This window comes from Anguilla anguilla, chromosome 3, assembly GCF_013347855.1.
Source record: "Anguilla anguilla isolate fAngAng1 chromosome 3, fAngAng1.pri, whole genome shotgun sequence".
In the NCBI taxonomy this organism is placed as follows: domain Eukaryota; kingdom Metazoa; phylum Chordata; class Actinopteri; order Anguilliformes; family Anguillidae; genus Anguilla; species Anguilla anguilla.
This window is the reverse complement of record NC_049203.1, coordinates 9,118,697-9,134,251: the sequence shown is the minus strand read 5'-3', so window position 1 is coordinate 9,134,251 and position 15,555 is coordinate 9,118,697. Positions and strand designations below refer to the sequence as shown.

The following is a 15,555-nucleotide window of genomic DNA, read 5'->3' as shown; positions in this document are numbered from 1 at the left end:
GGTGTGATGTTAGCGTGTCTGCTATCACAGGAGTCTTTTTGATTAGGGAGAAGGCCTTTCAGATATGGTTTGTTTTTGGGTCCACAGAGCAACATGCCCAATAGCATTCCTCAAAACAAGTCAGCCAAAATCCTGGGAGACGAGAGATCAATTCACTGCAGCTCTTTTAATTTAAGTAAGTTACTTTCTTAATTAGATCAGGATTTGGACTATCAGTGATGCGCCGCTGACACATTCACAGTGTACTAAAATGACCAACCTCCCTCCAAGTGCTCCCATTTTAGTCCCACATTTGCCATGCTACACTATATATCACACTGCAACCTGCTCCACCAGCCTCTGTGCCCTACAGCAATCACACCGGAGCCCAATTGGCTCTCTACCCCTGTAGTAGTTGTTTTTCCTCACCGGTGAACATCATCGATGATAAAAACAGAGCACTGCATTCTGTGCTCCGTACCACACAGCAGGTGTTGTAAAACTCACCGATGAAGCCCAGCTGGGAGAACTCCAGGATCATCCAGTCCTCAGACGGCTGCTGCAGAGCGAAATTCTTCATCGTGGTGAAATAGTTTGGCCGCGCAACTATGTCGTCTTCCAGCTGGGAACAGGGGAAAGAGTGAGGGGGATGGGGGAGAGAGAGAGAGACGGATAGAGAGAGAGAGAGTGCGAGCGAGCGAGAGAGAAAGAGAGAGAGAGAGAGAGATAGGTCAAAGGTACCCACAATTGAAGTACTATTCAGAATGCTCCAATACACAGGTAAATAAGCGGCACATTTATTCAATATCCGGCTGTATAATTGAATCATTTAGCACTTATTTAACATCGCGCAGAATCGTCTAATCATTTCAAATGGTTTAAACGCAAGCCCAGCCCTTGCGGGCCCTATGCTGCATTAGCTCCATGCTTTTTCTCCATCTCCATTATTGTTTATTGCTCGTGATGTTATTGCTCCCTGCTCAGGCCAGTTATAAGCCTGCTGCTCCAAGAAAAGCAGAAGAGTAATGAGGAAAAACGCTTTCCTCTGGAGACAAATCTAAAAGGACCCCCCCCCAACACCCTCACACCCATGATGTCACTACACATTGCTGTGTTTAACACGTTTACGAGCCAATTAAATCATCTGCCCAAACATGTACATTGAGGAATAAAATACTGACAAACATTCGACCATGACAGACGGCAATTACATTTTGGATATGCATTTCACATGCACGGTGAATTTGCGATGCGTTTGTTACAAGGGCGGGGGCTAAAAATGCTGGTCAGACAGGTGTTTCGGCCTATGGATAATTAGACCAATGAGCTTTGCGCTCATTTGTCTTTGGCTAACTGTGACATCATAAGTGTGGCATCAGACTCCCCTTTAGAACCTTGGCAACAGTCTGGGAGAAAGTTCAGAATACCAGAGTGAGCTGGTTCCTGATTGGCTAGAAAGAGAAGCTCTGTTTCTAACCCCCGTGAGGGACAACTCAAGACCTCGGTGCAGGGCGTGAGACACACAGCGTGAGAACTTTCGCTGCATACACACACCGCAGGCAGTGTGCAAGTATGACATCACGAGTCAGAAAACTCAACACATACAAATGCAATTTCTGAGGGAAGATAACACCCACACTGAAACAGAACACAGACGCCAAGAAAAACTGTAAATGAGCAAATGTCAGTTTTATTTCTCCTTCCTTCACTGCAGGAGAAACGGAAGAAAAGTAAGAAGGAAATGTTCTCCCAGTTCTGTGACCTTTCAAGTACCAGAGAAGTGGGCATGACTTGTTTTCACCATTCCCTGACTATAAGTCCCTGAATGGTGAGTTTGTAGGACAGCAAGAACACACAGTGGTCTATGCAGGTCTTTCTCCATAGTTACCTTGAGCTGTGCTATATGACTGGCCAGATTAAGACTATTAAAAAACACCTAGGCAGATCATAATTATCCTCAGCAGTGTGTGTGTGTGCAGGTGAGGTTGCTGCTGTCCCAAGACCACAAATCCAAAGTTACTCTTTTAGGCCTTTACCCCTTGAGGCCCTTAAGGTACTGACATGGGGGTTAGAAATGGCAGGGGTCCAGAGCTCAGGGGCATTCCAAAAAAAGCTGTCAAAGTGAGGTCGGTCAAAGCTCCCCTTCGGGAGAAATCGAAACCCACTTAGAGAAAAGGGGGAGCCCTGAAACTTCCATCCCAGACATCGCACAAAAACCACCGTGATCCGCAAATGACCAGTTTCCTAAACAGCTGTCAGCAATATCGCTGCTCATTACTGCGTTTGTCTGTGGTCTTCAACACAGGCCACAGAAAAACCTAAATCAGGAGTGCTCCCTTCACTACAAGGACAGAGAAATCAAAAAATCGAATTATTATTATTATTATTACTATTATTATTATAACCATTTAAAGTGTTGATTAAAGCATAACATGTATATGTACACTTAATTTTTTTGATGTGAAGTGTGCACTTGCTAAAAAGTTGTTCTGAATCTTCTGACAATGCAAGTTCAAAAATTGGCGATTGGTTAAAAAGTAAATTCCATGCAAAACATGGTCATCAAAAGACCTATGCCAAATCCTCCTGTAGTGGGCAGTATAAGAACTTTGTTTTTAAAAAAGCTTTTTTTTTGGCCCTTTAGGTATAACGCTGAAAATGATTACTTTGTTGGCACAGAGTCTTTCAGCCAGTAGCTGCTGGAATAACAAGCTAATCACACTCAGGTCCAAAACATTTCAAGATATCTCTCCCTAAAACGCTGGAAATAATATTAGCCACGCAATGGTTCATTTTAAAGCAGAATTCATGCTGAGCTTACCATAAAGGTACTGTATCTTTATTGAGCTACAATGTATAAACCACTTTTTTTTACTGTTCATTAATATATGCCAAAATTACCACCTCACACTTATACTGTCAAATTTTCATTTCAAATTTGATCATTTAAGGCAAAAAAGATTACAGAGTGCTTTTTGATACCCCTCTCCCACTCAATCCTTTCAGGTCGAGATATGATGTCATATGACATCATGTTAAGCGGCCAATAGGAGAGCCCTTCACTGAGGTGCCGGGGGCTTTTGGGTGTAACTTTGGAATGCAGCTCAGGCCTTGAAGGAAAATACCTCACTTTGGCAAAACAAAAAAGAAGAAGAACAGGGGGAAAAAAGCAGGTGCAGCCTTCTCTTGTTTCTGCAATCCCACACCCCCTCCCCCCCCATCCCAGGACCACAACTAGGGTGTACAGAAGCTCTTGCGTAAAACGCACACTACCAATATTCATAAAATGTATTATTATTACCGAGTTGCACTACCATACTGCAAATAGCAATACCAGCAAACCTATCAAACGTTTTGATCTTTCAAGGTTTTGCTGACTGTTTTTTTTCAGTTAGCAAAACCTTGAAGCTTAACATTTTCTGGATTTATTCTTTCGCTCTCATGCCTGGGTTCACACTTCATATACTATCTGTACATCTGAATACAACAATTATAATAATCGTTATTATAACATTAATTCTATAAAAAAAAGGTGGGCTAAGGATTTGGGATAAGCATCTCTACCCTATAGAGCAGCTTTTTAAAACAATCTATACTGTCTAGGCTCAGGGGAGGAATAAGCAACAAAAGAAAAAAAAAAAAACACGAGCACATGATCGGCAATCACATGACAGCCCCGAAGCCCTTAGACCTTTAAGGGCAGTCACAGGACGCGTTACCACGGCAGCGGAACAAAGAGATTACACTGACGAACTCATTCATCTGATTACCAAAGCCGGATAGCAAAGAATGAAACTTCTGACCCTTTAAATGAGCACGCGGCCAAATTGCCCCCCTGGACATGAGTGCTTGCAGAAAGGCACGCCTTTTGCCATTTACCATTTACCAAAAAACATCACGAGCAACCACGCCCCACCCCCTTTTTATTAAAAAAACCCCCCAGTGTTTGTTAAAATGCCATTTGCTGCAGTAAATCAAATTAATACCATATATCTGTTTGATATTTCACGTCACTCTCTCCAATCGCGCCCTATCCACAGAACATTGATCTGTAGATCTGTCTATCCATGGTGCATGCTGGGAGAGGGTGCTGTGACAGGCTGGGCAGAGACGGGCAGAGCGTGTGATCTCCTTCGGGGGAACCGCAGACGGAAGGGTCACGGCGGGAACCAGACCGACGCGGACGCCATCGCGACAGTCATCCGCTTCGCTTTCCCGCCCACGCCGCGGCGACTGCTCCTTCCGACGCCTCCCCAGAGACGGCGCGGAAGCAAAGAGTCCTTCATCTCGCAGCGCTGAGTGTCACGTAAGGCTAACGCTCAAACCAACTCCCACGAACACAGCCGATCCTGAGCATTTCTGCTCAGGTTATTCCACAGCCACCTACAAGAACGCTATCCGCGAAAACACATTTCACACAGCAAGACACTGCAAGTATAGAAAACAATCTTTTTTTTTTTTATTCCAAGCAGTGCATACGGATTAATAATGTTTACACAAAATACAATATTTAATCCTATAAAAATGTAATGCATAAAGATGAATATGAAATGCATGGCAGAGTCTATAGATTCAGTCCCATAAGAAGGTGAGATAATATAACTGGAAACGGCAACACTGCCCCTTGTGGTAAGAACCTGCAAGGACAGTGTCTCACCTGCACGTAGTAGGTCCCCTTGGACTGGGCGTACATCATGAGGAAACAGTAGTCCAAGTTCTGCTTTGTTCGCCATCTGAGAAAGCAAGGAGAGACGTGCTTGAGATGAACTGTGCGTTAGCAATGTCGTGTTAAACACCGTTTCCAGAATGTTCCTCCACACCGTTCAAGAAAAATCCTGACCAGACAAACCCCTTCTCCTCTCCTTTCCACGCCAGGCCAGAAATGTCACCGGTATACACATGTATGATTGTGCATTTGTGTGCAAGTCTGCGAGTTGGGGAAAGATAGAGTGTGCCGTGTAGTACAACGGTTACGGAACTCGACTTGCACCACAGAGATTGCGGGTTTGAATATCCAGTTGTATAAATGGACTGTATGTGAAATGTGAGTCGTGTGCCTACAAGCCTGCATCGCATATCCCACTGTGCTGCCTGCCTATGCGAACCCTGGAAGTGGCTTTTTCTCCTTTTTATTCCACCTCATTCTCTTTTTCCATTCTATATATTCCAGGTGAAAAACAGCGCATGTGATCTCGCCTGCTGTTTCCTGTGAAACACAACATCAGGCGAACACGTGCCAGAGCTCTGGCAGGCCGACAGAAGGAACAGAGCCAATCATTCCACCGCAGAGCGGGGCGTCCAAGACGTAAGTACCACAGAGAAGCAGGGCGACTTGACTCCTGCGGACTGCTTATTAAATGCGATGAGAAACCATGAGGAATGATTTCAATAATGGAGTAATGGTCACTAGACCACAGTCACACCATGCTTCAGGAATTCAACGGTACTGCATATCTCACACACACACGCACACATAAAAAACACACACCCACATGGACCCACACACGCAAACACACAAACACACACATATGTAAAGAAGCATACAGACCTGGAGAACATTAGCATACATTGTTAACATTTCTTTTTTTAAAATAAAATCTTACTTCAGTTAGGTGTGGCCCAGTTAGGTACACAATGTACAGCTCAGAAGTTTGACAGAACAAGTTCAGGATCATGAAAACATAAACACACATTCAGATTCAGAGGCTTCTTGCCTCATAGAGCAAGTTCACCGAGTGACTGAGGTATTTATTTTTCTTCCAACAATCAGGAAAGAATTCAAATGCCCCTCCAGCGGTTGGACCCAAAACCTGGTGCCAGTGAACAACTCCAAAACACTGCTGCACTAAACTGCTTCATATCCCTACTGTAGCAAGGGCAACGTGTTTCATATGCAACACCCAGCTTCATCAGTCTTAACAGGTAACTACAGACATCTGCTTCATCTCTCTTTACAGGTAACTACAGACATCTGCTTCATCTCTCTTCACAGGTAACTACAGACATCTGCTTCATCAGTCTTTACAGGTAACTACCAACATCTGCTTCATCTCTCTTTACAGGTAACTACAGACATCTGCTTCATCTCTCTTCACAGGTAACTACAGACATCTGCTTCATCTCTCTTCACAGGTAACTACAGATATCTGCTTCATCTCTCTTCACAGGTAACTACAGATATCTGCTTCGTCTCTCTTCACAGGTAACTACCGACATCTGCTTCATCTCTCTTTACAGGTAACTACAGATATCTGCTTCATCTATCTTTATAGGAATTTACAGACATCTGCTTTATCAGTCTTTACAGGTAACTACAGACATCTGCTTAATCTCTCTTCACAGGTAACTACAGACATCTGCTTTGTCTCTCTTCACAGGTAACTACAGACATCTGCTTTATCTCTCTTCACAGGTAGCTGCAGACATGTGGCTCATCCCTCTTTAAAGATAACTCCAGGGACCTGCTTCATATCCCATTTCAGATAACAGACGCATCTATCTTTAAATGTACAAGACGTCTGTAACAGCATCTGGCTTTAACAGCAGCGATGGCCTTCAGGCGCTCACAGCACCCTGTCTCTTAAACCGGCGTTTCCGCGGGTGACCGGCGGTGATGGATCCGGTGCCCGGCGCGTGGCTCTGGCAACATGCCGCGTGTTCGGGGCATAAATAACCCCCCCCCCCGACCCCCCCGAGGGGCAGCTGAGAGGCGGGAAGGTGAGCATTAACGACACTTCCGACTTCCAAACCGGCGGCGCGACTTCAGATCGCCCCACCTTCCCCCCAACCAACACCCCGCCCCCCCCCCCCCCCCCCCCCACAGCGAGAAGCAGACCGGCAGCGCAGCAGGGATAATGGGGCGTCGGATAGACCCGCTTATAATGACCCCCAGACGAGAGAAGCGAAGGATTAGCGAAGCCGAGGTTTTAAGAGTCAGCACATCTCTGTGAAGAACAGAGCTTTTCGCTCTCCTCCGGGGGGGAAACCTCTCTCTCTCTGTGGTGATTGCTCTGAGCAGTCAAGGCTCTGTCTGATTGGGGACGGCATGGTGAGGTAGAGGAGGTTTGTTTGAGGAGACGTGACTGTTGGAATTGAAGACTGAGATTCAGAAACAACCCAAACACTGTGAGCACAAGCACCCCGTGCACCACTGCAAGACGATATCACCACCGCGAGACTACAACACCATTGCAAGACCACAACACCATCACAAGACGATATCACCACCGCGAGACTACAACACCATTGCAAGACCACAACACCATCACAAGACTATATCACCACCACAAGACAGGTACTGCCATTGGTTTGCCAATATCATCATTGGCTGCAGTTTCCAGGCAGATGTACGGTTTTAATACATTCAGCTTTGTGAATACTTTCCCAGAGTTGAGGATTCATGCCACCTATGAATTTTATAAATGCAGCCAAAGCAAATTTTTAAAACCTTTCCAAATACCTAATTTCAAGACGGCTCTGCCTTAAAATACATTTGGCCATGGCTTCAATACCGACTGGAATATATGATGGAGTCTCAAAAAAAAACTTGTTTTTCCAAAACCCCAGTGCACACGGCAAGCCGTGTAAGTTCGCACTCTCGCAAAGCTCAACTAACGGCTTTGCCTGGTTCTGCTCGCAGTGCCATCGCGAACACGTGACAGCACGCCAGGCACAGAGTGTTCTCCTGGACAGCATCAACATGTCCAAACATCCAAGCGCGAACCCCATCAAAGGGTACAGGGCGTCATTATCTGTAAAATGATCAAAAAATGAGCGCGAGCGCTAAATGAAACATATTTGCCCGAAGACAGAAAATTGATCTGCGGTAAGCACAATGTTCGCAATGGGTTCCCAGGTCCTCGTGATTCACAGCACTTGGGTAACCTGTTTTAAGGAAAAACAACCCTTTCCCTTTCATTCACTGAGCATGTGAAAGCAGCTTGGCTGGTATAAATACAGCACTGCAAAGATGATGATGTAGCACATGAACACTAACACTGAGCACGTGAACACTAACAACACTAACACTGAGCACGTGAACATTAACATTGAGTATTTGAACGCTAACATAGAGCTTCAGGACACTAACACTGTGCTTGTGAACACCAAGCGTGCAAATATTTACATTGAGCATGTGAACATTAACACAGAGTGCACACACACACACATACAAAGACACAAACACAGATATGGTCAAACCATTTTAAGGCTCTGGGTTTACTCTCAGAAGCCAGATATAAACACACTGACACCTCCCCCCCCCCCTCCCTTCAGACACCCCCCCGCTTTACCCCCACATTTCAATATTTCAGATCCCAGTTTACACGAAAAGAACGATCCTTTCCCCAAAGTCACTGCAGTGACATAAACCAGAAGAGTCGCGGCCCAGCTGTTACTCTAACCGAAGCCATGTTTCTGCACGCCATTCAATCAAAGCTTCAGCAGCCCTCCAGCTGGGTGTTAATTGTCGCTGGCTTCTTACACAATGTCACACAAGCTGAAACGAGGCCTTTCAAAGGGGGCATTTAATTTCCATATTGCTGTCACGACAGCTCAAAACAACAGCAGCGCTCATTCCAGCCAGTGGACGGGATCTGTGGGTAATCGCACGTGCGCTATACCAGGGACGTTCCCAGGTCAGGCTCGGGGCAGTGAATTCAAATGAAACCCTCCGACTACACGGAGGTGTTTACCTGCGGTGTTTGGATTAGGACTGTGGATAAAGCCCGCCAAACAAGGAGGAAATAAAGGAAGCGCCGAGAGCGGATTCAGCTAAGTCTGCGGCTCACAGCTCAGCAGTAAAGCACAAGTCAATCAGGCACAGTCAATCTCTCTGAACACAGGCGTACAAGTACAGTCAATCAGACCGGATATACACTCGACAAACACGAGGCCACACAGAAACACACACACACACACACACACACACACACATACATATACACAGACGCACACGTGCACACACAAAAACAGATGTAGGCACGCACACACACACACGCTCACTCACTCATACGCTCATATGCGCACACACTGCACACACACACATACATACACACAGATGCACACGTGCACACATGCACACACAAAAACAGACGTAGGCACGCACACACACACACACACTCACTCGCTCATATGCACACACACATGAACACGCGAACACGAACACGCGAACACACATGCACACACATGCATACACATGCACACAGACAAACAGATGTAAGCATGCACACATGCACACATGCACATACGCACATACACACACACACACACACACACACACACAGACTTACTCGCATGCACACACACACACATACACACACTGACTCACTCACTCGCACATACGCACACACACACACACACACACACACAGGCGCTGTGCGATCAGTGCAGCAGGGGACATACACTAAGCCGGACAGAGGGAGAGCCAGGGACAGCAGAAGGACGAAGAGCGCGGAGCTCTTCCTCCTCGCCGGGGCGAGCCTGACCTCGGGCCAGCGGCATCGATCGGGCCAGCGCTCTCCCCCAGCGAAACGAGGGACGGCGGAATGATGGAGACGTGTGCGCGGGGTGAGTAAGACACGCCCGCCTGCGAGTATTGACCTCCACCCCCCCCCCCCCCCCCCCCCCCCGACAGTGATTTACCCACAGAAAGAGACCTGCTTTTATCTCAATGGACTCAGGCACAAAAATGTCACTGGATCATTATTCTCCAGGAGCAGGGGCTGCCGTTCTGCCATCGCGTTTTTCTCAATGTGTTCCCGCAGCCGGTCCAACCCCTCCCGGTACCCATGAGCCCCGACACACAAAAGGCTGCCTTTCAAAACTACAAGCGCACACGGCCCAAACGCTCGGTCCCGGCGCTCAGACTGCACACGCTCAAACTGCTAACACTACTCACTCCTAAACTGGAACCGCACACACGCGTCCCAGGGTGGGGTTACTCTTACAACTCCCAAATCTCACGCCTCAGATACCCAACGACGGCGCCAGCGCGCAAAGCCTACGCTCGTCTGTGACCAGCCTCCGAATGAATCCGGGCTCGTTCCAAACCGGCACCTGCTCAGGGGCCCCGCGGAAATTAAAAACGGGCTCCCGGCCAGAATCTCGAGCCCGAAGTTTCTCTGTCAGGGAGCCTTTTGTTTTTTTTATACGTAGCGGAACAGGGAGACGTCTGAAACGCGGAGAAAGGCCAGGCCGGGTTTTTTTTTTAATGAGGTACTTGAAAGGCCTGCAGGCATGAGACAGGCCCGGGAACGCCGACTGCAGAGATTAAGAGACGCTACCGTTCAGCTCCGGCTGCGTTTCAACCGGAGGAGGGCTGGAGCAGACAGCCGCGCGCTCGGCTCCCATCAGGCCACAGCAGTCTGGGGCCCTCATCCTCACAGGAAGTGGAAGCACAACAGCAGCTAACGCCTCCGACGCTCTGCCTTCTCCCCCCGCTGAGATTTCATTTTTTAATATTTAATAAGTCACGGTTTACTAAGCGCGCAGGCACAGGGGTGTAATCCATTACGCCCTCTGAAGAACACCCCCGGGGGGGTGCGCTTGTAGACTGCACACCCCAGCCTTCACACCGCAGGCGCAAACACAGCCCCCCCCGCCCCCGCACTTCACCAGGTAAATGTGTCACTAAAGGCAAAACTCTGCTCTTTCACTGTCTGGAGAGCAGACGGCTGTGTGGGTCTGAGGGCTTGGTGTGTGTGTGTGGGGGGGGGGGGGGGGGTTGACGCAGGTGAAGGAGGGCCGGTGTCTGAGCTCCCGTTTTATGAGGTGTGAAGTCACATGGACAGTGGAACTTCACCAGGAGTCACCATCATTGGAGAGGCACACAACAGCTCAATCACGCCAGCCCAATCCGTCAACCCCCCACCCCCTCCCCCCCAATCTTTCCTCTCTTCTTCCTCACCAAGCTCTCCTCTTTTTCCCCACTTTCCCTCTCCTACCTTCTCTCATTCAATTACATTACAATCACTTACATGGTGCTCTTATATAGAGCAGTGTACAGAAGTGAATGACATCAGCGTAACTCTCAGAAATACAAGTGCAGTATCACCAAGAAAGCACAGAGGTCCATTTATCACCGATAAGTGTAATGTTAACCTCACAAACAACCAGCTCCATTGTAACAAAAGTACCACAAGTCAGATAACCTTTACACAGCTCTGCCTATAATATTACCCCAAAAGGAAATCCAAAGACAGATATGAGGTTGGTCAGGGTGAAGATGGGCAGAGTATCCGCTGTCCAGACTGTAGTGTACTTTACTCCTCTTTTTCTTCCTCCCTTCTCTCTCCCACACACCTTGGCAGGTGAGATATACAGTTACACTGTTATTAGTCTGGCTGATTCTGTGTGAGCAGGAGGAGGAGGGGAGGGAGGGAGGGAGAAGGAGAGGGAGAAAGTGAGAAAGAGACAGACAGACAGATTGCCACAGTGAAGAAGCGAGAGAAAGTGAGAAAAAAAGACCGATAGACAGACAGAGATTGTCAGAGGGTGTGTGTGTGGGAGAAAGAGAGCGAGAGAACAAGAGAAAAGGAGACAGAAGGGAAGAAGGAGACAGAGGCCCCCTCCCTTCGTCCGCCCCAGGCTGTAAGTGAGAGGGTGAATTGCAGTGGGTTGCCGGCGCCTCTCCCAAATGCCTGGTAATCCCGTCAGAGAGAGAGAGAGAGAGAGAGAGAGAGAGAGAGAACAGCAAGCCAGTTTGGACTGATTGGATTCACACGGGATTAGAGGGACAGAGCCGGGACATGAAGGAGAGAGAGGGGCAGCGGTAAGGTGCGACATTTTAGGGATACGGCTTCTAACCCAGGCAGTTCCCAAGGACCTGGATCTGAATTTCTACAACAGGCATACAGCTATAAATGGATGACAGCCACGTAAAAATTCAAGATACACAAATCTCCTCACAGAGAGCTCGGCATATAGTGTGATAACAGACAGGGACAGAGAACATGAGAATAATATAAAAATAAATGGTAAGAACAGGGAATTACGCTCATCAAGTTCTGTTATTTTGCGGACAGTTTTTAATGTATTCCGACGGTCTTTACTACAATAACAAGTCCTGGTAAACTGTCCCATGAGTGAACAAATGTTCTGCACTCCATGTTAACAAATATGAAAAATAAGCAAAAAATAAATGAAGCATTTTAAGTCTCCCTTCATAACTTACTGACGACACAAATCGTGTTGACCTTCTCACTACTTCTATATCCTTTCTTACAATGCAATTCCCAGGCTTGAAAACAATACTCTAAATTTGTTCTGACAAAGGATTTTTTCCCCATGTAACATTAGTTAATACTTTGTATTTGTATTTAATACTTTCCCCCACAACTCGTGTTCTGTGGTTTTCCATTTAATTTGCAGAGTGGATTTTCTGGAGCCAGACAAACTTGGGTCAACTGTCACACCAGATTTTATTCAAATGGTGCAGATAGTTCAGCACCTTCTGCTAAATGCCAAAAACTGTGATATTCCATGTCGCCATTTGCATTTGCCACGTCTGCCCACGTCTGGACGCATCAAAGCCTTATTAAATTTCTTGAATAACTACCCTCAGATTCGATTGGATTCTAATCAATCTAATAATTCAGCTATTGTCCTTGCTAAATATATTTATGTAAATTAGCAGGATGTCTGATGCCAGTACTGATCCCTATAGTGCTCCACATGCCACAGCAGAAAGTAGTGATGACAGGTAAGATAATGGAAATTTAATGGTCCGCAGGAGTAATCCCAGGATTTCTAGGAGGCTTGTGGTCGCCGTGGATGAACCTTAGCTTGGACTGCAAGAGCCAGTCACATCAGAGACCCCACGGGAGGGAAATGGCTTACACTAAAAGGTAGTGCTGCCGATGTGTCCTGGAATGAATGAATGAATGAATGACTTTATGAATGAATGAATGAATGAATGAATGAAGCCCTGGCGTGATTGAACCAATGGGGATTCACAAGCCCTCAACAGTCCAATCACAATGGTCATGATGCATCTGTAAATAGCAAATCGGCCATGATACGTGTAACGAGGTTACCAAGACACAGACAGCCCAAGAATCACAGCCTAAGATTCTGACCATTCTGAGAGCAGGCGGTGGGAGTTCAAAGAGGTCTCTTGTCAAAATCCTCACGAGTGTAAACAAAACCGAGAGCACAGCTCTTCTCGATAAGCACTTCTGCCTCAAGCTTCTACCTGCCGTTTCCCAGAGCGCCAACAAATGGCCAGCTGGTATGAGGGTGAGCTCTGCCCACCTGCTCAAAGCAGTAAAACCAGGCGGGGCGCACAGAGGGATGAGAGAGGGGTGCACAGAGGGATGAGAGAGGATCCTTACTTGACCCTTTCCTTGGGGTCGCCGAAAGACTCCTTCAGCCGGGAGAAATCTGGGTAGAAGTGGACAGACGGGGAGATAATCTCCAGGAGCCCCGACTGGATCTCCACCGGGAACCTGGAAAGAGACGGCTGCGTTAAACGATGAACCAACACTGCCATTTACCCAGCAGGCAACTGGTTTTCACACAAAAATATTGTATAAAAATCTATAAGTTAGCGCAATTCTTTTTTCTATGCTACTTAATTATTTAGTTAATATTCAGCAGTATCATACCACTAAACCATCTGAAGCTAAAAATAAGGGAGAGACAGAGTAGAGAGTGTGAGAGAGAGCAGAACAGACAGAGAATGGGGGGTGTTGTAATCCCTTATAATGTATACGGGAATGCAATTTGTGTTAGTGCCGAGTTTAGAATTTGAATTTGGGTATAGGAGGTAATTGAGCAAAACGAGGCAGACATTGCATGACTGCATAACAGTGTCCCCACAAACCATAGGGCATCATCAGGTCCCCACAAACCACAGGGCATCATCAGGGCATCATCAGGTCCCCACAAACCACAGGGCATCATCAGGTCCCCACAAACCACAGGGCATCATCAGGTCCCCACAAACCACAGGGCATCATCAGGTCCCCACAAACCACAGGGCATCATCAGGTCCTCACAAACCACAGGGCATCATCAGGTCCTCACAAACCAGAGGGCAGGAACAAATACATAAGTTAATGTATGAAGAGGAGCGCGTTGCCAGGGGAACAGGCTCGTTTATTTAACAGGAAGTGACAGAGCATTTAATCCTCATGCTGAGCTGAGGCACGCAGGCAAGGACTCCCAAAATCAAAGAAATGTAAATCACACGCGAACACACACAGGCACACACAAATGAGTGTGGTGCTCGCACAAGCAAGTGTGCGCATGCACGCACACGCACATACGCACACACACGCACATGAACACACACACACACACACACGGATACGCACACGAACACACAGATATGAAAAGCAAGCTCACACATGTACAAACACACACAAACACAGACACATACACACAAACACCTACACACACACATACACGCACACACACACACACCTACACATGCACGCAAACGCACGCACACACACACGCGTGAACACACACACTGCTGCAGTTTCTCTGCGCAGTGACAGTGCTCTGGGTGACTGCTATACAGCACACAGAAGGAAGCTGGTCAAAGGGTCCATGGTTCACTCAAGCGAGAACCGACCAACACCAGAACTCACTGACCCCAGAGTGTGCTGGAACTGCGCAGATTGCACAATGTTTGCGATACAATCCTTTTCATCAACCTTGAATAAAAAGCTCTGTTATCCTGTATGGACATTGCGCATGTCCTCTATGAACCTGGTCATGCAGTGCATTCCAAGTCATCGGAGTGTTATCTGTGACGTCACAGATAGACCTCGTGTGGGTTACAGACCATACGTACAGGAAACGTACAGGAAACTGTAGTTTTCACAGTCCCAGTAAACAAGTGCACACGTGGGGAAAAAAGACAAAATGGTCATGCACAGACGCGCCGAGCACTCACAGACGCTTCAGGTTCTCTGCCACTCCGCTGGCGTACTGCTGGTCCGTCTGTGAGAGAGCGAGAACGAGAGGGAGAGGGAGAGAGAGAGAGAGAGAGAGAGAGAGAGAGAGAGAGAGAGAGAGAGAGAGAGATGGAGAGATTGAGAGAGAGAGATACTTATCAGTGCACTTACATTCAACCATTAAGTGTCTTCATCAAACATACACACAGGGCGTGGCGGTGTGGTTCTACTGGTAAAGACACGCACTGTTTCACAGGGGAGCGTAGCTTCATTCAGCTACGGTTCCTCTCACTCATAGACTACTGGTTGTTTTTAGTGAGATATATACAGTACCGCTCTTCCAATCAATGCTAGCTCTCAGATATAGCAGTGTGTAAAACAGTCATGCTTTAGCCACTTTGAGCAGGTATGTACGGGCCACCAAGGTAACTGGTTGATTGATTCCAAATACGGGGTAGGAAAAACCACATGACCTTTCGCCATTTAGTGTAACAGTGCCCCACCTGGGAATCAAACCTGCAGCTTCTCTATTACAAGCCCAGTTCCTTCACACACTCCATCACAGCCCTAAATGTGAGTTCGTGCCCAAGGCGTTTTTCCCTGCAGTGAAAGTCGTATCATGACCTAAGGTTGCGTGACCTTTGAACCTGTCACGCTTCAATCAAGGAAGTGC

General features: G+C 47.2%; 1 protein-coding gene across 1 annotated transcript in view; it reads right to left on the bottom strand.

Moving 5' to 3' along the window:
• The window catches only part of mgat4b (alpha-1,3-mannosyl-glycoprotein 4-beta-N-acetylglucosaminyltransferase B), a 96,655-nt gene that overhangs the window by 20,159 nt on the left and 60,941 nt on the right, over nt 1–15,555 (bottom strand). Inside the window, exons 5-8 of the mRNA XM_035409048.1 lie at nt 14,882–14,928; nt 13,311–13,424; nt 4,637–4,712; nt 487–601 (exon numbers count right to left, since the gene is read on the bottom strand). Of these exons, the coding sequence (XP_035264939.1) occupies nt 487–601; nt 4,637–4,712; nt 13,311–13,424; nt 14,882–14,928 (352 nt within the window). The remainder of the gene's footprint in view (nt 1–486; nt 602–4,636; nt 4,713–13,310; nt 13,425–14,881; nt 14,929–15,555) is intronic.